Below are 25,509 nucleotides of genomic sequence, written 5' to 3' on the forward strand. Positions count from 1 at the left end.
TCAATTTCAAGGGAAGCATCATGAATTGATTAAAGCACATTTTAGGCTAAACAATAATTGCTTCTGATAATAAACTATCTTCATCTTCAAGAGTTATCTTCAAAACAAGAGGCTTGAATATTTTCTTATATAATGCCTAGGGCATCGTTGTTTGAAAGCGTTTTACTGAGAAGTGATATTGCCGGTTGAGATGGGTTTGTTCTGCAGTCCTCTTTTCGGGTCACCTGGCGTTTTGAGAGGCCACAGTGCACGTGGAATCCAGATCAATATAATGTTGTACAATTCTACAAAGCTGTACCACAATCCCGCTGTGTTTATCAAACTAATGTATGGAGTAGTTTTCAGCTTCACTGGTCCGAGCAGATTATTCAATCTCGCTCACACATTCGCACACAGGTACGCTCACAGACTGCCGCTTTGTCTTGATTTTTCTTTTATCGCATGTGGCAGTGAAGTCTTTTCAGAATAAAGCACGCTATTTATCGTCATAATGATCGCGAGAGTTGACTTTCACAACAGACGGCTCAATTACTCTTTGCGTTTGCCATCATTAGCATAGCGGGTGCACGTTACGTATAGTTCCCTGGAACACGCTGCTGCGTTTATAGTCAATCGTGACTTTGTTTTAACTTCAGAACGTCATATAATACTGGTGATGTAGGAGCCCTCGTGAGGTTTGGTAACCTCAGGAAAACATGTTTTGGGTGTTTAAACCCCTGATAACAGCCATCCCACGTTTCAGGTCTTGGCATGCGCTCCAGCCTCGCATCTGCGTGCTGGCGGATGTGCAGAATTTGGCGCCTGTGAGCTTCGGCTTTTGTTAGCGAACTGTTGTGGATTACAGCCGGCTGTAGATTTGCTTTTAATTAAAAGCTAACTTAGTGTTTTTGTGGCCCAGCGTAAACCACTGCGGTGCAGATCGCCAGCAGATTACAGTTTAATTACGAGATTACGGCACTAAACCGTGGAGCACGAGGAGGAAGGAAGTAGAGGAGATGGTAAACATGGCATTATGGCAAACGGCATTCACCTGAAATCATATCGTTGTCAAACAAGGCACCAACACAAAGCTGTCAGCAAACGAAGCCTCAAAGAACAGTTAGATCCTCCTGGTCCGTGTCGTGAGCCCATCTGATGCGCTCGATTACCTTTTGATGAGGCGTTGGGGAGTTAGTCTCAGCCTCAGATGGACCGTTGGCTAAACATCTGATGCATAAGGCACACTTTTCTGGAAGCACTTCAGCACGCTCCAAGTCATCTTTTGATTTTCACAGGATTTCCGGGAGACGTACGTGTTGCATTCTTCAATGGTTTGCCTGGAACATGAAGCCGTCTGATCTTAGACGTAAACTATCGTGTTTACAATGGTCGCAATAAGAATTCATCTCGATCGACTAAACATTTAATTGTTAAAAGTGTACGAGGTAGAAACATATAATTGTTTTTGCTGTCAACTTTTGACAAGTTCATGAATGTACACCTGTCTGTTACTGCGGGGACATTTCCATGCTTCTAAACATGACGCGGCACAAAACAAAAGTGATTGGTTGCTGTACCTGTCAGTCCATATGGCCTCTTGGGCGGGCTTTGGCAGAGAGGAAAACCAAAAAACAGCATAATACTGTAAGCATTTGAGATAAAGTTAAAGAGGAGGTTTTAATGGTTCTGCAGTGGAACGTTCTGTGTTTTGTATGATGTATGGTGGCTCAGATGCAGTGAGTTAGCCTCCTTGAAAGATGCCTTAAAAGCCACCCAGAGTCAAACATGCTGCTATTGTCTTACAGCGTAACACCTTTTGTTGTTTGCGTCTGGCATTCATGATTAATACTATATTAGACTAGAAAAACAATAGTTATTTAACCACAAAATAATGCAAATGAAGCAATAGGAATTATGTTGTGACTAAATAAATAAATGATTTAGCTTTCATTATGTTCAGTGTAGTCCCTCTTATTATGTACTCTTGGCCTTTTATAACAAGCAGGTTCTTGTCTCTCACCCAGATATGCTTAAACTGTACTCAGGGAGTTTTCCTTCCATCTGTCCATTTCAAAAACATGTTTCATAATAATTTAATATAATAGTTTACTTATAATAGACATAAACAAACGTTTTCATATAAAAATATTTGTAAAGTTCATGTGTAATTCGACATCACATTCCCATAAATTTGTCTGATAAAACGTTATTTGCATGTGCTTGACTTTTAATGTTATTAAAATGGCATTTGTTTCCCCTAACAGATCCCCTGTTGGATAAATGTTTCAAATTTGAAAATAGATTCAAGTTAAAAAGCAAATTTTTCACATTCACTACAAACATTAAGACAGAGCCAAGTACACGGGTTCATCTGTAGCTAATATAACAGCTCCTGGCAAAACTCAATGGATTCTTTCAGACTGTTGTTCATATATCGATCATGTTTATGTTCATACAGCCCTGGATGTGCCTGAGAGACGAGGGCTCATCTGAGCTCCCATAATCCCCTCTGGCCTGTGAGCTCACACTGCAGGACACAGCTCTTGTCCTCCCTCAGGCTTTACTATTGAGTCATACCCTCACATCACAGTCACATCACCTCGGTGAACTTGTGTTTTGTTTTGTCTGGTCTGACTGTCCTGATGAGGCCGTCAATGAGGCCTTGGCTGTTGAGTCTTGTTTTAGCTGTGGATGTTTGTTTGCAAACATAATGTCAATAAACAATCTAGAAAAAATTTATACTATTTTTACATAAATACTACTACTAATAATAATCTATACAACAATCTATAAAGTGCAGATAATATTATTTTATATAAACAGTAATCTTATTATTATAATTATTAATAATAATATGAAGCGTTTTCTATCACTGTTTGTTGATTCTTTAGCAAACCCGTGATGTTTTTTCTCTATCACACAGTCTGTCTGACCTTGAAACTGCATGCTCTTGTTTGGTTTTGTTTTTAATCTGTTTTCAGTATTTCATGCTCCCTAAACCCCAGACAACTTCCCATCATCCTTCAAGCACAATAGAAGACAGCCGAATGCTCCATGCAAACTTATTTTTTAATTACCTTCTTCAAGTAAACCCCACACATGCCCATCGACAATTAATATCGCAAGTTTAGTCTCTTATCGAAAGCTTAGCGCTCCCTTCCCCTTTCCATATGGAGAACCTTGTGTCTGGAACGGTCCTCTTGGGCGCCCCCTCTGCCGGTGGGGGTCAGCGCAATTTAGCTTTGCCTCACTCACATGGGCTGAAATTAATAAATTGAGGGAGCATCGAGGGTCCGGGGAGCTTTCAGCATTGTCTTCCTGTCACAGTACTGTTGAATAGGTAACAAAGAGTAAAGCGGGTTAGCTCTCACCGGGGGCTGCTTAGCCTTGAAGCTGTGATGAAGTATATTGTCCGTATGTATGTCTGGCTGTAATTAATGGCGGTAGACGTGGGCACAGCGAGTGGCTTTGGGCAAAAGTAATTAAGGAATTATTTACTGCGGGTGTCTTTTCAGACCCTGATATTTTGAGCCATACGTGCAGATAAAAACAGAGAACGTGTTTTTATTAGTACAGGTAAACCAGCATTCTGGATCGCTGGTCTTTCTGATGCTCACAGACGGCAGGGGATAAAACAAAAGTGAATGCAAATAATGAAGTGCACTGAAATAAAAACATATCTTTTAGGAAGACAAAATAATCGGCCTATCGACTTCTAAAAGAGAAGAAAAAGCTTTTGATATTTATTAGTTTTTCATGTCAAAGACCACGTCAATATTATTTTGCACAAATTTGTCTGACTTAATAGTCGTACGATGTAAAATCTGGTTATTAATGTGAAACCACTTTTTCCGTATGGAGCTTTAGATGTTCATTTAAAGCTGACCATCCTTGAGAAACACAAGATGGCAGGTCTCGTGACGCGTCATGAGATACAAGCCTCTTGACATGAACAGATGAAGAACCGCAGGCGATGACCCACCTCTAAAAGAGCTGCGATTCAACCTGCACTTGTGCATCTATCAATAATAAAATCACGCAGAAACCTGCATTAATAAGCAATGAGACTTCTTGCGTGTTTCAGATCACTTCAAATGTTTTGATGGACGTGACAGTGGATGTAGCTACGGGTATTCTGGATGAGAGCACCTCACGCTGAAATATCGAAATTAGTGCGCCGATTCATATCTTTGACTTCTAACACTTCAGACTTGTCTTTGATACCCATCGAAAGCTTCAAGCATCTCGTGTCAGGCGTGTTCTTTTGTCTTTATCTCCGCTCTCTGTTATGACCGAGGCACCTGTTTCCTGTGATTTTCTAAGGCAGGACTTTAAGTAAATAGATTACACAAAATGTAGCCTGCCCTACATTAATGTCAGCCCTCGCCATGAGGGACTACAATCTAAATTCTAGAAATAGCCAGCTGTGACCTGACCTCCTGTCAGGGACCATATAGCGCAGAGCAGAGGTAGACACGGATTGGTTTGATGTAAAAACATTGCGTGGGGACTTCATGCCCGTTGGGATTACAATGAGGTTGATCCATGTTGCTGGGCCATATCACATTAAAGAGGGCCCCTGGTGCGGCCCCTATCCCAGTCTAGGGGGTTTCAAGCTCACCCAGAACATTCTCTTGTGCGTATGAGTGTATGTAAGGGACCCATCTGTGCTTGTTTTCTTTGAGCTCGAGTCATGTGACCTATCCTTCTCTTTTAATGGCTGGTTTAATTTAGCAAAGTGCTGGGAGATAGATGTGGCCTGCTAAAGATCATGTTATGTCAAAGGGAGACGCCCGTAGCATTTTACAAGAATCTCTTTATTCAGCTGTTCGTCTTTTTAAAGAACGATTTCAGGAGATAGAAAGGACAACAATTTTAGCATTCACACTTAAATACGAAAATGTTACGTTCTAAGCTTGCACATGTGTGTGCCCTTGTAATTGGAGTGAATTTAGATTGGCTGTTTCATCATTTATGGAGAGATGTTTTTCTTTGTTATTGTCGTTGGTGTGAATCAGCTATTCAAGTTGGTTGTGTTCGTAAATTTCATGAACTTGTGGTTACATTGTGAAACTTTTGTCAGAAACGAGCTCCAGCTTTAACCACAGCAATTATATTCCCTCCATTGAAACGTGACTTAAGGCACAATGCAGGTGAGCTCCGCAAATCTTGTTCGTTCTTTAGCTCAGCCCTTTTTCTCAGCGTTGTTGCTGGAGGGAAGGCAACGCTGGATGCTGGGCTTTCTTGAGGCTAATGATACTCCTTGTGGAAATCGAGGATTTTGAACTCTCTCTCTCTCTCTGAGCTCTTGGATACCGTCTTGACGCCCTGTCAGAGATTTGGCCCGCGGCAGAGCCAGCGTCTCAGTTGCTGTTTGAAACGGGCTGGACGGAGCTTCATCGACAGTAGTGATGAAAGACCGGACAGAGCTCAAAGCTCAGAGCAGCAGTTCTGTTCGCCTCTCAACGGAGCTAATTCAGCAAAACTCACACACAAACAAACAGTGCAGAAACCTCTTCCACACAGACTGCCAACCTGTTACTGAGCATTCTGTAGAAGTGCTTAGAGAAGAACTACACCGTTATCAGTGCATCACACTCATGCAGACACAACTGATGTCACTTAGCCAACAATGCAATAATCGCCAATGTTTTAGTCTTTTGGGGGTCAAATATAGTGTAGACATGTCTTGGCAGGGTATAAACACGTATTTTTCAAAAGGAGCTGTGATATCTGTTATTCTTATTTCTGTTTATCTCATGTTCTCAAAATGCTTCACGATGTTTATAATCTAAAGTTGATCATGTCTACCCTCTCTCTCTTCCACAGCTGTTTAAATGCTTGCACATACTGCAAAACCAAGCACGCCAGAGGCGATCTGGCCAGTTACCCCATAGAGGAGCTTGTTGAGAGAGCCAGACAGTCCTTCCAGGGTGAGTCCAGAGTCCAAGCACTGGCTTTTTTCTTACGTTTAACCAAGATGCGCCTCTGCAGTCACAATGAATGGCGAGGAATGGAACGCTCAATATGGCCTCACTAGCAAAGGAAGTCCCGCCTTCCAGTAAAAGAAACCAATCGTCAATCAGTAAAGACTAGCGATGCGCTGGGACGGGGCTCTTGTGATTTAAAGAACCCCTGTGTCATTTTTTGAGGATCTACTGACGGAAAGGCAATACAATATACACTACTATGTCTTCAGAGGTGAATGAAGATCTTACTTAATGAAGCGTTATGTTCGTATTACCTTAGAATGGAATGTGGCATGTTGTTTCTACAGTAGCCCTAAATGGACAAGCTGCTCTACAGAGCATGTTTCTTAAATACGTTATCTCCTTTGGCAAAGAAGCGGAAACGTGACAACATCTTTGTGCTGTTTCAGCCACAGTAGTGCTTTTAAAGGGAGGGGTTGAATGAGCCGTTGGTTGCATTTCTAAACCTCACCGTTAGATGCCGCTAAATTTCATACAAAAATACTGTAAAATAAACACTTCTAGATCTATAAAAATAGTAAATCAGTTAGGATTTTTTAAAGTATGTTTTTTTTCACTTTGGAATTGCAATTGAGAGGTCAAGTATGCTGTTTTGATAGCGCTCAAGTACAAATTCTACAAAAATAATACTTATATAATGCTGTGAAGTACCATTACACAAGATGCACTACTCATAGCTTCCGTCACCAGGCAATTCAAGTTTAAAATCCATTTCATTGTTTTTCACAATCACTCAACCAGCCAATCAGAAGATGCTTTCCTTTGGCCCATTTGTTGGAGTGCCATTTAGCTCGTATATTTATTTTGGTAAGGTTTTTTAAAGTAATTCTCTATATGACCAACAGGAATTAAAGAATGATGTGTTTTTAGACTCCCATTGCCAAAGCTGTTGAAATCACGCATTTTGTCTGTACAGTGTATAGATTGGGACCAAATGCAGGCAGCTTTGTTTTATTCTCAGGCACATGCTTATGTTTTTTGGTCTTGGAGATAATGCCTGTCAACAGATGTGCCAATGCATCTGCTTTGGGCTGCGGGCCATGTTTACACACACAACGGTCCTGATCCTTTCTCTCCTGGATGGGATTTGAATGGATTGGATTGATGGATTGTGTACTACTTTGGATGAGAGCTGTTTCGCTTCATCAGAGCTTTTATTATGAAGAGCTGTGTTCATTAGACGTGTGCCCAGACCCGATTGTCCATCTGTACTGTTTGATCACTGAGAAAATGACACTCGGTCTTACTGTGTTTAGTGCTTTGAGCTGTGCAGTGTTTGAATGGGTGGCCCAAAAATGTTATTTGCCGCTTGTTATGGCGAATTGCAGGATGCTTTTGTGCGTTTCATACACGATTGACCAACGTATCCAATAATGATGTATTAATGTTATTTTTGGTGTCTGTATACAATCAGGCAAAAGAGTGGGAATTGCAGGTTTTTGGTCATGAAGACATTTTTCGTAACCGATTTATTGTTTAAAAGTCACATTACGGAAATGTTTTCATGATCCTGTTTTAAAATGTGTTGTGTGTGTGCGTGCAAGTAACTCGTGGCTCATCAGCAGTTAGAGATGTGGAAGTATGGGGCAACAGGCCGTTGGTGGTCTTCAATAGTGAGAGAATAGAAGCCTGTGAAAAGAGGAAGTTTGAGGTGGTTGATTGTCAGATTGTATCGTTTGAACTGCATTGAGCAACTTTTGCATGTGTTTGTGGACTTGTGCATCTGTATTTGAGAAAGCCTTTTATAGTCGACACACTTAATGGGTGGTTTTGTGATTTTTGAGTGTTTAAATGTTTCAAGTGCATATTTTAATATTTTTTAAATATTATATTTAACATATTTAAGCTCAACGTAATACTTTTAAAGACATGCATTTCAGTGGGTCTGTCTTGATCACATAATTGTATTAAAATTGTAGAAAATGTTTGCTGAAACTTTATTCTGTTAACCCATGCATGCCTGGATTTGTATGCGTTCTTTTCTATTTGCCTTTTGGGAATGTAAAACAATGTCTAATATGTTTGTAGATATAAAATAAATATAGATCAGGTATGACAAATGTGCTCGAAATGTGGCTAGTAATTTTGTCCATACACTAAACATATTTATTGGATTTATTTTTACAATACTGAATATAAGCAAATATAATGTGGCTGAAAACTGATATAATGTGTTCTTCTTTACACATATGGTAGATGTGAAACCATCTACAGCAAACCTCTTTTTTTTTCTCTATGCGTGTGTTACCTGGGGTTGAGCAACAGGAGATATTCGACCAGATAAAAGAAACCATTAGCAGTTCCTAACACCTGTAAGAGAAAAATGCCTTGCATTCTATAGCACCTATTAGCTTATAAATGATAACTCACCGTTTGCTACACATCATACGAACATTACACACCTGCACGGCTAGTACACGCAAATCATCCCGGTTCACAACATGCTCATTGAAATATGAATGTGGATATAAAGAGCAGCACCTGTATACATTAGATATTTACGCAGCCAGGCTGTTTTCCTCTAACACGAGATGATGGAGGTTAAGAGATGCCTGTTAAACGGAAAATGAGTCTAAAATGCCAGCTGGAGGCCTCGCAGTTCAACACCGCAGCGGTACCGACAAAATAAACAAGGCTTTTCATAAATAATGCTGTGAATAATGTATCTCCTGCCTCAAAGGCAAAACACATTATTCGATTGCCTCTTCTTTTCCTGTTTTATAAGGGGACTTGAGATACCTGCTGCAATATTCACTTCAACGTTCACTTCGTGTTCATCTCCTTCCACCAAACCCATAATGGATCGTATAATGGTGCATGCGTGTAACTAAACTGATGAATTATTTCATTTGCGCTGAACTGAGATTAGAATTATTTAATTTTGATTCGATGTAGAAAAGATCGTCTGCCATTTCAAACTGGATGAACGTGTGTCATTTCCTGAAAGTAAATGTACCGAAATAAGTGTGTGGCCAAAGGTGTAAGTTGCTGTGGTTTATTAAGACCTTCTCTCTGCCCTTCCCAGGAAGTCACATGTAGTCAAGATATAAATATACATATTTTTTTCTTTAGTAGTTTGGACATGTTTCCATTGCCTACTGAATGTGTTTTTGTGTTGTTTGACCTCGTATTTGTACTACTAGATATAAATGCACTCTTAATACAGCTGTTTTTTTATCTTTCTCAATTCAATTTTATTTAAATAACTGTTCAACAATGTGCATTGTTCCAAAGCAGCGTTACATGAGAAAAAAGAAAAACTCAGAAAAGGTCAAACACAGCACAGTGCATTTATTGTTGATAAAACAAGCAGCATCATTCTGATAAATAATAATTTATATAAAATATCAGTAGTCTCCTGGTAAGCAAGCCAACACGGCCATGTGGCGAGGAACCCAAACTCCAATGATAAATAAATAGAGAAAAACCTCAGGAGAAACCAGTCTCAGCCGGGCGGGCTTGTTGTCCTCTGACATGTCACTCACTGACTTTAATGAAATGTTACTCAGTAAATGTTTATGAATAATTATTAGTTGTGATTTAGGAAATTGAATTTGCTGAAATCTATTAAGGGAGTGCCTGAACTGTTTGTTGAACTGGAGCTGGCGTAATCTCTAGTTAGGGATGGGCATACGACGTTAATGGGCATAGTGTGATCGGGATTGGCATTCTCAAGATAATTCAGTCTTGTCACATCTCTGCTGTGCCTTTTACACAACTTACTGTTTATTACTGAGTGTCATATCGTGTTGGATGTTTAAAGCACACAAGCAGCAGACATTTTGCCTTCAGGTAGTGCAGTACAGTGTGTGTAATTAACACTGGCCTTCAGCATCTTCATTATAATCATCAGCAGTAGATCCATTGATTCTTCTGCACTCACTTTATTCAGCCAAAGCAAGACTTCACGCACTCCATCACTGTCACTCTTCAGGGTCATTGGATGCATTCACTGTAGCAGTATGTGAACACTTTATTCATCCATTTATTCGGCTGAGCTGTTGAAAGTTGAGTTTGGTAAATGTGTATCAGTAGAGTTCAAAAAGCGTTTGATGAATGAGTTCTTTCAGTAACACACAAGTTATGGGCCATATTTGAATGGAAATATGCATACGGAGCGATGATGTCCTTCCCCTTAATTCTCTGGAAAATTGTGTTTCGCTTCGGGATGCACATATTTTTACGATCAGTCCAATTATCAATAAGAGTCCAATTATTCAAACACTTTGCCGTTTGCTTTTTTTAACTTCATTGTATACCACAACTTGACCAGTGTTTAGTATAAAATAATTTGTGTGCTACTGAGAATATTTGCTTAGAATCAGTTATGCCTTATGCTGTTTATCTATTTTTACCCAACTGTTCCTAACTCGACCACTGGTGCTCCATCTGAGCTATTATTTGCATAGGCACCATAATTCATCAGAACCACTTGTTGCGCTTAATGCACATTGTACAGTAGTACTACAATGTTTTTAGCTGCAACTGTATTTCCATCACTACGACCTCAACCATCACAGAATTAAATACTAAGTAAGATGAAATCAATAAAACCTGAAACAAATATACAGCATGTATGCTCCAAATGTTTTCTTGATTCTTGAGAAAATATCGCACAAATCAATGATCTCCTGGAGTGACTCTCACAGCAGGTCAACACTACCCAAATCTTGGGGCCCTCCAAAAATGACCTTCTCTGTTTCTAAATAGACCCTGAGGCCACATCCACACGAAGCCAGAGCTTTCTATATCCTTTCACGGCGTTATCTCAAGAAAAATCTGCATACACAAGAAACCGTTAAACTGACTCAAAACGATGTAGTATACACGTCAAATCAGTATGTGGCACCGTAATTCTGCCACAGAGATACACAAATAATTGAGAAGACTTGAAGCATGCACATAAACTTTGTGATGGGGCGATGACATCATCGTTTTAGAAAATATACAGATCTGCTGTACGATGCAAAATCTTTACATATACAGCTAGACGTGTCGCAAAATAGCATAGTTTCTTAATGCCTTGAAAATTAGATTGAACTACGTATGCTTCTGCTCTCCTTGACATGCGATGTAAATTCAACCAATACCAAGCTCTGAGATACCCATCACAGTCCAGGTGCTGTATTCTCACATCATGTTCTTGACGATCATTAGCTGATTGGCCACAGAATGATTAAATACACACGCACACGGGGCTTGTTCTGATCGAGTCCGATTTGTGTCTTACCCCTTGCTGGCTTTGGCCATCTGTTTAGCTGTGAAATGGAAATAAAGCCTCACATTAATTACCCAGCAGTAGGGGGTGTACATTACTGTACCGTATCAAGAGGTGTCCATATGTAGAGCACCTCCTGATTTACACCGTTAGCCGTCAGCTTTACTTTCATCACTGTGAGGTCTGGACGGACACCTTTTTTGTAGGCTTTCCAAAAGTACGTTTGAGTAAGTTTGTTAATGCAATCCTTTATACGAACCCTTGGAAAGATGTGGGAAATGTTTGTTTGACCTTAGTGCACTTAACAGACGGTTTAAGATAGTTTTAAGTCCTCCCCTTTCTTCTCATTTGTCCTCCAGCGAAGCTGGATTGATGAAAAAAGTCAATTACATATGGTGAAATCGTAAACGTTAAGATAAGGATTTGCTTTGGGCCTCGTAGTCTTAATGGTGTTTGCGCTTGTCTCCACTTTCAAGGTTTTGTTGGAAGTATATTGATCAGTGCGGTAAGCGCTGACCAAGACAAATTTATTGACAGCATGTGAAACACTCATATGGCACTTTAAGAACATATCTTTATTCTGCTCTTTCACTACTTATTTATTCATGGATTCTTAGCCAGTCGGACACCAAGAAGGTCTCATTAAGAATCAGTTTGATCTTTCTAGCTTTCAGGAAAACACTTGCAGACGTTTTTTTTAATAACTCACAAATCACTTGCATCAGTGGAATAGTAAAGGTCATTGCTCACAGTCCGAAATTAGCGTCTGAAATTTTCACGTTCAAAAATAAATACGACCTCACGTTGTGTTTCAAACACATTTACACACTGCCTCTGATATTTTCGAGTAGATTTTTTTAAGTTATTCACATCCTTAGCAAGCATTTTGAGAGGTGTTTTGACAATTCAGAGACACAGTACAAACAAGCACCAAAATCCAGAATGGCAGAATCCAGTGTACTTCTCGCACTAAAAAAAGTTTGGATTACAAAGACAGAATTTCAAGAGCGAGTGTAGCAGATGAGCAGATGTTTGCGTAACAGCTTGATAACTTGCTAAATGCAAGAGGACCATTCCTCAACATTTGTGCAACAAATTACTAAAATCCGGGAGACCAGCGGGTCTATTCAATTGAGAGAAGCAAAGGATGAAACGGGAAGAGCTTATTCTGGGTAACGTTAACAACGAGGACTTCCTGGTCTTGGTGGTTTGCTATTTACACACAAAGCTACATGAGCGCTGTCACTCAGCACTCGACATTATTGTTGTTGGCTTCTGTAAGAGCTTTGAGATATTGAGTCTATAGGTTCACCATATGCTCCAGTGAGAGAAAATGGAGGAGTGGGGAAGTGCTGTCATATTGTTTTAGAGCTTGTCTGCGGATGTGAGAATAATGAGATGTGGTGTTAGCCGACTCCTGTGCGAGCGGAGTTCACTGAGAGTTGAGTCCGGGTCCAGTCCAAGAGCTCCACTTCCAACGTGAACCGATCGTGAGTCCAGTCAGGTTCAGACAGGGTGAACGCCTCCGTTTCTATCTCTCTACAGCATGCTCGCGCTCTGCTCGGCTTTGTTTACTCATTTCTGCATTGCTGGCTGGTCCGGGTGCTTAGCAGTAAATGAGAGACACATGGGAAATGACGGTCCGCCATTCCAAAAAGCTACTTTGTGCAGACTGCAAACACCTCCAGATGTGCTGGTCCTCTCCAGCACTGAACATAAGCACTACCATCAACCCAAATAGTTTGATAATATAGGAATATGTACAAACAAATTAATAAACCTATGCATGTCATTCCAGAGACCACTTTGATATATTTTCTATCTTGAACATTTGCTGTTTTTCATAATTGCTCTCTCTCTATCTCTCTCTCTCTCTCTCTCTCTCTCTCTCTCTCTCTCTCTATATATATATATATATATATATATATATATATATATATATATATATGTATATGTGTTGTATTGCTTTGCTCTGATATATATATTTGTTTTATTATATATTTATATGCCTCCTTAATAGTGAAGGAAGCTAAGGGCCTTTGTGCTATACACAAGCAAGCCAAACATGTTGGACACCCATGAAATGATCAGCTTAGTCTTTCATATCAATTGAATAATTTTCTCTGGATATTAGATCGTCATCTAAATTAATTATTTTTGCTAGATGCTTTTATCCAAAGCCTTTCACAGCACTTTCAATGTATGCGTTTTTCTTACGTGTTGTCTGAGAATCAAACCCTTGGAACTTCTAACACAATTCTCAAACAATTATACTATAGGAGCACATGACAGTATATATCTGCCTTTATGTATGTGTTTCTCTTTCTATTTTTGTCTCTCTGATCTGTCTACTTTAAAAGCCCTCTTTATTTATTTAATGAAAGAGCTCTGCTGACCGGTCTATGCTGCAGTAGATCTGCCGAGTGTCTTAATGACAGCATGTTGAAAGCGACTGCATTTAGTAGCTTGTTAATATACACAAAGCCGTCTCATCTTGGCACGAGAGCGCCTATAACTCATTGTTACATTGTACATCTGAATTGTAAGTTGATCATTCACTCTCTCGAACTTGGCACGCAGTTTTAAAACACAATAGACAAGCCAGTAAAGTTTGCATGTGTCTGCGAGAGAGGCCGTTGCGTTGTGTGTGTGTGTTTGTCACATCCTCTGAGGCACATGGTGGTGTGAGTTGCAGCCCTTTAAATAGTCCAGGAGCTAAATAGCAGCCGCATGGGCCTCTTATTCTGCAAGAAGTTGTGTGAAACTAGAGTTTTGTGCTTACCAGCACAACATTCACAGCCACAGTCATAGGTGTGTTTTTGGTGGTTACCAGATGGTTATTCCAAGTCAATCTCTATATTATATTATTTTTTACATGTCACATGATTTGAAGCTTTTTCCATCGAAGTGGTGTTTAATACATACGCGCTGCAATGTGTGCGTGTGTTTGTGTGCTAGCTTTATTTAAAGGTGCAGTCTGAATCTGTCCATCAAAGGTTAATGTACATGTATTTACACGTCTGATGATGAAGGAACAGTTCACCCCAAAATAAATATTATTTTATCATGCATTCAACCTCATGTCATAACAAACTATTAATGACATATTCTCAGATCACAAAAGAATATATATTTGAGAAACGTTGGTAACCAAACTACACTGGCCCATGAAAATGTACCTGGCGACTATTATATGTACCAACACATAATTACAGCTGAACATTGAAGTAAGGTAAGAAGACAATTTTCGACACTTTTTTAAATGTATTCTCATATACCTTGATACATGTGTTTGTTTAAGGGTCTATCTGCTATTTAGAGTTTTAGAAACTACCTGTGAATGTGCATGCGTGTGTGTCTTGCGCTCGACAAGGTTAAACACTCCCAGGTTGAAGTTTGCGAGCCGAGCTGTTGAGCTGCATACATGAGGGCAAGCATTAATGAATTCTCCTCTCAAATATTTACCGAGTCCCTCGCCTTGAGCCCGCGGCCCACCTCAGCAGGCAGCTGTGCCTCTCCGCCTCCCACACACATAAAGTTGATGTATGGCCCTGCCTTTCCATAGCAGCACTGACATGCCACTAAACAGCAAATGAGAAGGAGGGTCAGAGCAATCTCAATAAGGTTATTTCTGTCTTTTTAGGGCACCTACACAATAGAGTTTTATGCTGCGTTGCTGCAAATCAATCGATTTCAATGTTGCATTGCTGGAAGGTCAAGAATAATGCAAGGGTTTGTGATTGTGATGTTCTTGTGCGCGACACAGACGGATAAGATGTTGTTTTTTAGATGATTAACTACATCTTTCTTTACCAACTAACATGCAGATTCAACTGTAATGCTGGATTCACACCAAATGCGAATTAAGCGATTTGGGCGAGTAAATTACATACAACATCAATGCAAAGACTTGGCTGGCGATTCGAATGACGGGAATCGGGCAGGAAGACCTCATTGACACATACACGTACAATAGAAGTGAATGTCTACTGCCATTGTTTGGTTACCAACGTTCTTCAAAATGTCTTCTTTTGTGTTCTACAGAAGTCGTAGTACAGGTTTGAAATGACAAGATGGTGTGTGAATGATGTGAGTTGAATTTTTTGGGTGAACTATTACTTTAAGATCAAATTTGCTGTACGACCAGGAATTCCCAGTTATTTTACAATTTGTATGAATTTATTTATGGGATAAATTTCAACAAAATGTGCCATCCTAAACTTTTCTCTCTCGGTCCAACACTTTCTTCAAGTTTCTGTAGTGTGTAAACCCCTCTCTGGCTGTATCCATGGATCTATCTCAGTGGTCAGCAGTATTCGTGTGGTGAGGGCAGGTGTGACCAGTAAGGTCTGGTGGTCTGCCGTCCCATGACAGTTGAACCTGTTAGATGGACCTTTACCCCTTATAGCACAGGACAAAACACGGGTAACAAAGCAGACCTCCAATTTCAATTACACGCCAACACAGTGACCACAGAGTAGCACACGCTTTCATCAATACTCAGAGGCACTGTGTCCAGGGGCAGGCGTTCCCTTGGTGCGGAGCTAGGCAGTGGCTCAGAAAATGTGCTGACAAGCAATCACCCAGTTCACATTACCTTTCTGTGCTGTGGATCCGGAGCGGTTCTGTTTGGATGAGCGCACCGCATCTTCAGCGGCCCCGGGAATGCATTCAAAGGCCCGGTCTGATAGACAAGCAGAGGAACATGTTCAGTCATTAGCAGTAAAGGAAAACAAATAGATGCTTTCTTCCAGTTTCACAGGAAAAATTTGAGTTTACTGCTTCAGCAGAACTGGAGATATTTGTACTATTATCTGTTTGCTGACTGTTATGCCGTATAATATTGGATGTTGTTGCATCATAACACTTGTTTGTTGAGGCTTGGACAAACTCCAGTGCATCTGTTCATGCAGTCAGTCACGTGTGGAGTTTAAATAAACATCCGAGAGGAAATAGATTTGTTTTCATACACTATTTGCTGAGTAGATAGTGATGAATAACTTGCTCCCTTGTTGTCAGAAATTGCTAAAAGTGGGCTAGTCTGCAATATTACAGTTCGATACATGATTGACTCTCGGAGTCTGTCTTTGTAGATCAGTAGAGATCAATTGAGTCTTGGACTCTGGGTGGCATATTGAATTAACGGTTGGGTGTCCTACTCGTGTGGATAAATAACCCAAGCATGAGGAATCTTTCTATGTTTATCAACACGGCCAACTGGCTAATGATAAAGTGAAAAAGAAAATGAAAGTGTACAATCATTTCACTCCTTGTTTCAGAGTGCATTTATCGTCCTTATCACTAGTATTTGTTGTGGAAGCAAAGGATGCTGGGAATGTGGAATCAGTCATCTGGGTTTATGAACCATGGGATATCTTAGTGTATATATTGCAAGAAAGTTTTATGATGAGAGTCATTGAGATTTGTTGCCGTTTAATTGGTCTTGGCCTTCTGAGCTTCTGAGTGAACAGTCAGGACTCAAGAAAGACATTGTTGATTGAAGGGATAGTTCACCCCAAAACTAAAATTCACATTTGTTAATTTGTGACATGAGATCCATCATAACATTCCCACATACATACCGTATCGAACACTAATGGAAAGTAATGCAGCATATCTGTTGTCTTTATGTTGTTTTTATAACCATTTTAAGTTATTTGGATGGAAAAAAACATCATGCATGTTTGGAATAGACCGTTTGAGTTGTTATTGTTGGGTAATGTATTATGTCATCGAGGTCTACGTGCATTAAGTTGAACTTTTCCTTGCAGCAGTTTCTCTCATCAGGTCTTTGAAGTTTCCTTAGAGAAGTGCATTAGTCGACACAAGTCTGTGTCTGTGAATCTACGGTGCAGATTTTGGGTTTGTTTACTGTTGTTTTTTTCCTCCATCACTCCCTGAGCAGTGTGAAAGTGCCGTTGGGCTGTGGGTGAACTGGCTATGGATGTGAAAGCGTGTGCTGAGCAGATTTATCTAACACACACAGACAGGCTCTTCCTCAACGCAGACTGTGCACCTGCCCTTTCACTCGGCTCAGCTCAGACCCCCACCGCACAAGCTCCTCCCATTGGCCAGTCAGCTGACGCCGCCGCCCCTCGTATCCAATGAACACCATTTCGTGGACACACGAGGAGCGTGTCTGCCTTCTGCCCCTTTCAAAAGCAAAACAATTGGAGAAAGGGCTTTTTCCCTTTCTTTCTGCTCCTGGTTTCGGGTTGAAAGGGGCACTTGGCACACAGTCGTTCAGAGTGGCTGCTGGATGGGAGGATTATTACAGTGATGTTGTGGTCATTTTATCTCTGCCAGGTGGTCCCTGAGGGTCTGTTACAGATCCTCGCAGGTGAGGGCTGAAGGCACGGGCGATGCCCGCGTCCCACCTGCTCTGCCCTCTCCGTAGCCTCTCTCCAAACACATTTGATCTTTTCGTCCTGCCTTCTGTATGTCTGCTGCATGCCTCTGTATCACTCGTTCTCTCTTGTTCACGTTTTGTTTGCCCGTCTCTTAGTTTTCCAAACGATGACATCCATGGACCAGTAAGTGTTGTCACTCCGAAACACCGTAAGCTTATGAATAAGAAAACTGCTCTTGCTGGCTTCTCTGTGTTGTCAGATTTCCAGCTCTATCGGTTCTTGTTTGTCGGCGGTACAGAAGGTTTAATTATGTGTTTGCGGGGTCAGAGGTCAACTTGTGAAGGAGACAGGTAACCTCAGGGGCTTGTGCAGTTTGAGAGGGGCCAGTTGTGGGCTGACTGTTGTCTAGTTCTGTGAATAAATATACCAATCCAAACTATTGTGAATGACTTATAAGATACGACACAGAATGGCAAGACTCACAAAACGTTTGTGCTCAAATGAGGTGAAAAGAGCAAAGGTTGCTTTAGGTGTTCAGGTTCAGATGTGCGTTTTGAGATCCGTGTGTTTATTTCATTCTTGAAAGATAAACAACATTGAAGCATGTCTTTAACATGGTTTTTGAAGAGCGAGCGTGCGTGCGGTGAGTAATTACTGTTTTTATACTTCTCAACACAGAGACTGTAGACTAGTGGTGGGGGAAGGGAAGATGTTCTTGTATTCACCAGTAGGGGTCAGCAGCGCTTTATATTCATTGATCCGCATACAGAACTGAGCTCCCTCTCTTTCAGTCTCTCCCTGCTTTATCTGTTGGGTTGTTTAGGGCTTTTTAGACTCTTCTGGTACACTTTGTGCTCGGTACGTTCTGTAAAATCTCAAGGTTTTCAGTGCGGAGCATGAACTCATCGCTGACCTGACATATGACACACGGCAGCGTCACACATCATCCCAACTCAGTCTGCTGTATGCGTGCGTCTTCTTTTCTGGCTCTGTGTCAATACGGAAAATAAATGAATTAAAACTGTTAGGATAAATAACCGTTTGATAGAAATACAAATATAAAAATAAGTCAACTCTCCAAATTATTTGGAAAGACAATGCAGAACGCAATAATCACCACGATGGATACGTTTATAACATCAGACTTTTGTATTGGGAAGTTTGGATGTTATAAATGTCTGAACTTTTGGTGCCGTAAAGCCCTCATGAGGCACACGGTGTTGACATCTGATATGCAGGGATCCCACGATCATGGACGAGCTGGACATATCCAGGAGCAGGAGCTGAAATTTCCAGACCTAGAATCGTGAATAGCATACTAAAAGGAAACATCTTACAGTAAATCACATTTCAGAAACTGTTGTTTTTTGTAATATAGATTGTAATCTAGATTGACGAACAAACTTGAAACAAATTCATGAAGCAGTGAGAATTCATTGATGAAACGTTATTTTAGCGACGACACAGGACTTTAAAAGGGAAGACACTGTTAAGGTCCCTCTGTGTTTTGGCATCAAACAAAGAAACCGGCAGATAAGGAGTTTCGAAATTGAAGACGCATCTGATTCAGGTGTGTGTGTGCGATTGTTCGTGGAGATAAACCGCTAAGCATGTGTGCAGAATTTGTTCGTTAGAGGGAATCCCGTTCACTTAGCGTGTTTGTTTACACAACAAGTGTTTGTTTACATTTGGGTTGGCTGTGCGAGTGTCTCTCTCTCTCTTTCTGTCTCTACACGAGAGAGCCCCGCTTCACGCGCCTTTGTGACTGCCGTGTGGTGATTGGAAGGGGATGATGTCAGCGTGGGATTTAACGCCGCCCATCATAAACGTGCACACTGAATCTTCAGCGTATGAGGGGTGTATACACGCTCGCACACCACTGACACTGCACGAGTGTAAGCTCTCTGCTCTCACTGGATGAGACGGAACAGTGTGATCAGCTTCTGTGACCGCAGCTGGTCATGAACAGATACAGAGCAAGTGTTACATTATATCAGGATGTTATGTTACAGTGATAAAGCTAATATAACATAGAAAATAAGAAGAAAAAAACGGATTTGTCCAGGCACACACTTTCTGCTCTGGTAAATCCGGTGGAGATGTGTATTCTGTGAGCAAACCGGTCTATAATAAATTACCCATGGTGCCTTTTTTTCCAGCTGCTCAAGTTTAAAGTCAAAACACAGCATGAGAAGACTGGCAGGAACATCTGCTTTGACTGACAGCTTTTCTTTTCTCAATTTAGACTGGCAGAGACCAGTTTGTTTTCCATGTTTTAAGGGCCTATTAACATTACAGAAGAACTTGTGCAATATATCGAAATGATTGAAATATCACACCTGCGTATCGCAATGGTTTTTGATAAATGAGCTATTTAATTATCCGAAAAGTTATTTATGGTCAAAGTTTTAGGTCGATGCGGATAGTATACTATCTATCTGGCACACGGATGTTAGGTGGGATGTGCATGCGTGCGCTCTGACGCAAGTCAATCAACAATCTGCGTCGCGAAGCAAAATTTTTTTTATTTATTTTTATTTATTTACGAAATGTCATATTTGTTTAATGCAAAGGTAAAACATGGCTATTCTAAGTTGTAGTGATGCTTTTTCCCCTAAAATAACGTGAAATGTATGTTGGTTATACAATTTATTTAATATATATTTAAATACAATTTAAATAGATTTTTGAAAAAAGTTATCGAATATCGCATTATTTAGCATGCTATCGCATATCGCATTTTCCCTCAATATCGCACAGCCCGACCATCCAGTAGGCTATACCGTTTCAGCAGCAACAATATAAAACAATGATATGTGGCACAAATGAATTTATTAATATCCATTTAATATAAAATGAATGGTAATATAATAACCAAACACAGACCGGACATTAGCATAGTGCCAGCATGTGCGTCCAATGAAACCATCTTGGAAGAAACTCTGACGGATTGAATAAATGATCACATGTCAAGCTTCAAAAGTAGATATCGCTTAATTATATCCCATGTCCTTCTGAATGTTTGATTCAATTATTTTGTTCATAATGACCGCTAATCTGTGTAATTGACCACTGCACTAGGCAGCCATGTCTCATTTTTCCTCACATAATGAAGTTATTTAAACTGAAATGTAAATGTCATGGCTCTTTGTTTAGGGAGATATTGTACAGCCAGTTCATCACTGTTTCAAAATGAATACTATATTCCTTATTCCTCTCATAATTCATCTCATTCAATGATTCTTGCCTACGTGATTTTGAAGATTAACAGGTTCTCTGATGCCTCTCAGCCGTGTGGGTGTTTTTCTCATCCCCGGAGTTGTGTCTTGGGTGGCAGTCAGAGAAAACAGCTCCTCATCAAGCGATTAGCATTCTGGGAAATTTGTTAATGGGTTAGCTTGTTAAATTGGTGCTTTTTTTTGTCACTTCATTAAAATGGTGATGGAGTGGCCCGTGCAGACGTGACAGAGGTATATATGAGGTCTTTGTTTTGTAGATGGAAAAAGAAACGCGCCCAGACGCATTTCTAATGCAAATGCGTGTTAATGAGATCCATAGTTAATGAAATGTTGACAGGGCAGCGGTTCAGAGCCGCCTGTCGGCTTTGAAGTGCGAGGCTGGCACGCGGCAGAAAGAGAGATCGGCGCACACACGTTTCCTGTATTTCACACAGCTTTAGGTGCGAATGTATCATTTGAGATTATTCGGCAAATATCTTTTCTCCTGTTCAACAGAAGGAAAACGATTATTAATAAATTGATGTGTAATGCCAAATTTGTCTCGTCTATATTAGCACCAGGCAGTTTATGCCACAGCCTAAAAGAGCGGAGTATGATCCTACTCGTGTCTTTCACACTTCGACAGGATGAGATGAGTATCCTGTTGGACTATCGGTTGACGCATGCGACTCATAGACCGCTCTTTAATCCGCAAGTGTTATTGCACTGCAATGTGAGAGACAGACAGACAGAATGGGTGTGAAAGATGGACAGTAGAGGTGTGGAGTCTCCATGTAAAGAGCGGGAATGAAAGCATATCGGATAGAGAATATTATTATGATTTTGTGTGTGTGTGTGTGTGAGGATGGTAGATCGCCCAAGTGAGTTTCCTTTAATCTTACTCTCTAGAGTGTTTATTTCCTATAGGGGCCTCACGGGTCGCAGCTGGACCCCCATGGGTGAACGGCACAGCTAGTACAGATCTAACATGCTGTTTGTATGCACACGCACAAACACACTTTATTACACAGCAAGACAACTGCAGTACAGGTAAAGTAGACAGATGGATAGACAGGTCAACAGTATCATGAAGGTATGTGGTATTAGTAGACATTTATATCAATACAACCAAACAAAACAATATTGAGATGATATTGGAATGACGCAGGAGCGCTGGTTAATCTGTCCTTTATCAGATAGTTTTCCTGTAGCTCAGTGGTAAGAGCATTGCATTAACAACGCAATGTTGTTGGTTGGATCCCAGGAGATTGCAGATACCTATGTATAAATGTATAGGATAATGCAATGTAAGTCGCTTTACATAAAAGCGTCTGCCAAATGCCTAAATGTAAATGAAACCAAAGTGTTTGTTTTAAACGACTGGCTGGGCTTATGAGCTTGAATGCACACTGGGTCAACCGTTATGTGATCTGTATGCACCTGCTGTTGCATGAAAACTGCAGAAGTGTACAAGTAATCACACTTTTGTGTGTTTTGGAAACAAAGATAGAAAGTGTTGTAGGTCAGTAGAGATCAAAGCAGAGCTCTCAGTTTGATAACGGAAAGATGATGGTAATTTTCCACATTCTGCTGCTCTCTCAGCAGCGTTTGGTTTCAACACAGATGTGTTAATGCTAATATATACTAGTAGAAACAGGCCTCTTTTGGTTCTCAGACAAATAATGAAGTGTTTGTGTTGTCTAAGCGAGTGTGAAACATTGGGGAATCTTTCATTCAAATGATGCATGTTTTGACCCTGAAAGGGCCCAAGCAACTTCTTTACAGTATGTAGCAGACCTCTTTTCATCACTTTTCAGATGAATATAGACAAGTGTGCTTAGAATAAAGCTAAAACCAATGCAAACATTGGATGGATTCCGCTTGTGTTTCAGTGACTAAACACGGCCAAGCATCGTCAAATATATACTGTGTAAACATGGAGTTCAATGGATGGAAAGTTAACATGAATTGCTTACTGTAACCGTCATTTAAAATGACCTGTTCATCTTTTACATTAAACAACTGTTATCTTCAGTGTGATGTTTTTGTGTAGATGCTGTATAGATTGTGTTTTCTGAGCAGATGGCTGGCGATTGGTTAGTGGTCATGACCGGCGCACACCCCCTAATGTACTCATAATCACACACAACCCCCTGCCATGGAGATAACATTGTTTCATTCTAAACAAGCTTTTATATTCGTAGTGAATAATTAATCCTGAAGCGAGGCTGAATCAGCAAAATATTCATCAGCCAAGAAATATGACTCCGATCTGAACCAATTGTGTTTTATAGAAGTCAATTTGCCTCTGAATGCTCTATTGAGACTCTAATTATGTTTGCAATGCCGAGATATTTGTATTTAGCACCAAACAAAGCCGTGTTTATGAGATGATATTGGAATCACGCAGGAGCGCTGGTAAATCTGTCTTTTATCAGAATGTCACGCTTTATCAAGAATAACATCATCAATACTTGCGCACACACACACTGATAGATGCTCTCGCTCTAACATAACCCTCAGTAACTTAGACACGCATACGCACTCACGTCATACCCCACAGAGGTGAGCGTGATCTCTTTAGCTCCAGTCCGGTTGTCGGTAGCACCAGGGGCTCGTGCGGAGGCTTTGATTTGGCCCAGAAACTCAGGCCGCGCCTGAAGTCTCTCTGTGGAATGTGAGAGGACTTTCCTTCAGGCTGTGTGAACGACGTTTAGGGCAAAATTCAGCTCAGCGACACATGGGGCTTGTGTAAGCAACCCTGAAGACCCGCCGCCTGAAAGCGTTCTCTGCTTTTCGTGAACGCTCAATCGGAAAACTGCTCCTGTGAACAATTCCTCTTCCTGTCTGTGCTTTGGGTTATAAATGGCATTGCGTTCTGACAGACTTGTTTTCTTCCCATAAAGAATGTTTACTGATATCCGCGTTCTCTGGATTCATGGTCCGAGGCACTAAATGCTGATGAAGACGAGGAACCTCACGGCAGATTTATCAGGGTTGTGTAGACTCCCACGAGACCCCCGTGACCTTCACCGAACATGTATAGATATTTTTTATCTTGCAAGAACTGACGATAAGAGTTTGTGTGCGAGCAGTTTATTATGAGGAATTTTGGCCCGTGTTGGTGGTTTTAAAGAATGGACCTTTTTCACGTTTCTGGGATTCTCAGCAGCGAAGTCGTCATAGTTGGGTAAACTTCTACAGCGGTGAATGGGATATTACCACAAATATGTTTTGCGTTCTCATTTGCTTGGATGGCAAAAGAAAAACTCAGCGATTGTGTTTGCACTACTCTTAACAAAAGGGAATAAAAAAATTGACTGTGACTTTCATAGACGATGTATAAGAAACATCCTTGCATAAAGGTCTTTGCACATACAGTCAGACATTTTCGTATGCGTTTTTTTGTGCTTGTTTGTACTGTCTCTCTGAATTGTCAAAACGCCTCTTAAAATGCTTGCTACGGATGTTAACAATGCAGAAAATCGAAGCCATTCCGCATTTGTTATGACGGATGAAAATATCGGAGGTTCGAAATATCGAAGTGTTATAAACGTCAATTATTTTATAAACATATATAAGAAACTTTGGAGGATTTACAATGCTGATTATATTTGAATGCATCATAACAGGCTTTTGAAAAAGGTCCAGTGTATTGACATTTTCTTGGGCACGGTCACTTTTACAATTCCTTAATCATAATGTAGGGCATTGAACAAATCCTCAATCCTGGATATAAATGACATTTCAGCTCTTTCAGTGCAGCTTTATGAGTAGAGACGCACACAGATGTGATCAAACGTAATATTTTCAATTGCAATACAATTTTGTTCCTTGCACTTTATTTTCAAATTGGGTAACATGTCTCCGTGGCTGTAGTTTGAGACTGACCCCTTGTACCTCAGACCGGTGACCTATATTTAGATCTGTCCTTTCAGCAGTTTGTCAACGTTACCATGACAATGACAGGCACTTTAAGGGAAATGAAATGCTGATTATAAGAAAGGGTGAAAGAATGAGAGGGACATAAAGAGCACAGTTTATCCCTCACACCCATCCGATCCGCCGGTGAGGAGGGCTGGATCGTGAGGGGTATCTAATCAAATGTACCCTGCTGCTGTTTGTCCCAGGGGCAGTTTCTTCTGTGCCTCCCGGCCCTCCAAACATTTAACAGACGCCTACTAGAGTTTTGCAAAGATCAACTTGAGATGAAAAGCCATTGGACAGAAAGGAAAATAGAGAGATGGAGAGAAAGACTAAAAGTGTGAAACGCACTTAAAGAAGCACATCTGCTGCAAGAACATTTAATCAAATTTGCTACAATGAGAAGAAAAAAACGCCTTACGGTTCTGCAGTGAGAGACAAGGTGAACGTGGCCTTGGGGTAGACAAAGGCACACGTTTCACTCCTGCCGAGGAGCAGATCGCTGAGTGTGTGTTTACTCAGGCCGACAGTTGGTAAATGCAGCCACACAAAAGCGCAGGTCACTCAAAGATGCCTTGCTGAATCTCTCGCTGATGGAAATGCCAAGCAAATCAGTGTTTTGGTTTGGATCCATTAAGTGGAATCGATGCTCTCGCTCCTCCAGACAGAACAAAAATCACTGATGATCTTTTTTATGTTATGAGGTTTGTAAAGTGTTTGGATGGTCAAAGATGTGGGATTTCACATTTACCTCAAGAAAGGAGGCAGAACTGTGGGGTGTTTTTTATATTTATAGGACATTGTGGGCATTATATTGTGACTCTCAAATC

General features: G+C 40.6%; 1 protein-coding gene across 1 annotated transcript in view; it reads left to right on the top strand.

The window, feature by feature from the left end:
- Positions 1-25,509, top strand: part of cdkal1 (CDK5 regulatory subunit associated protein 1-like 1) — a 310,661-nt gene that overhangs the window by 126,998 nt on the left and 158,154 nt on the right. Inside the window, exon 8 of the mRNA XM_079469382.1 lies at positions 5,809-5,912. Coding sequence (XP_079325508.1) covers positions 5,809-5,912 — 104 coding nt within the window. The remainder of the gene's footprint in view (positions 1-5,808; positions 5,913-25,509) is intronic.

Source organism: Barbatula barbatula, assembly GCF_947034865.1.
Source record: "Barbatula barbatula genome assembly, chromosome: 12".
Classification (NCBI taxonomy): domain Eukaryota; kingdom Metazoa; phylum Chordata; class Actinopteri; order Cypriniformes; family Nemacheilidae; genus Barbatula; species Barbatula barbatula.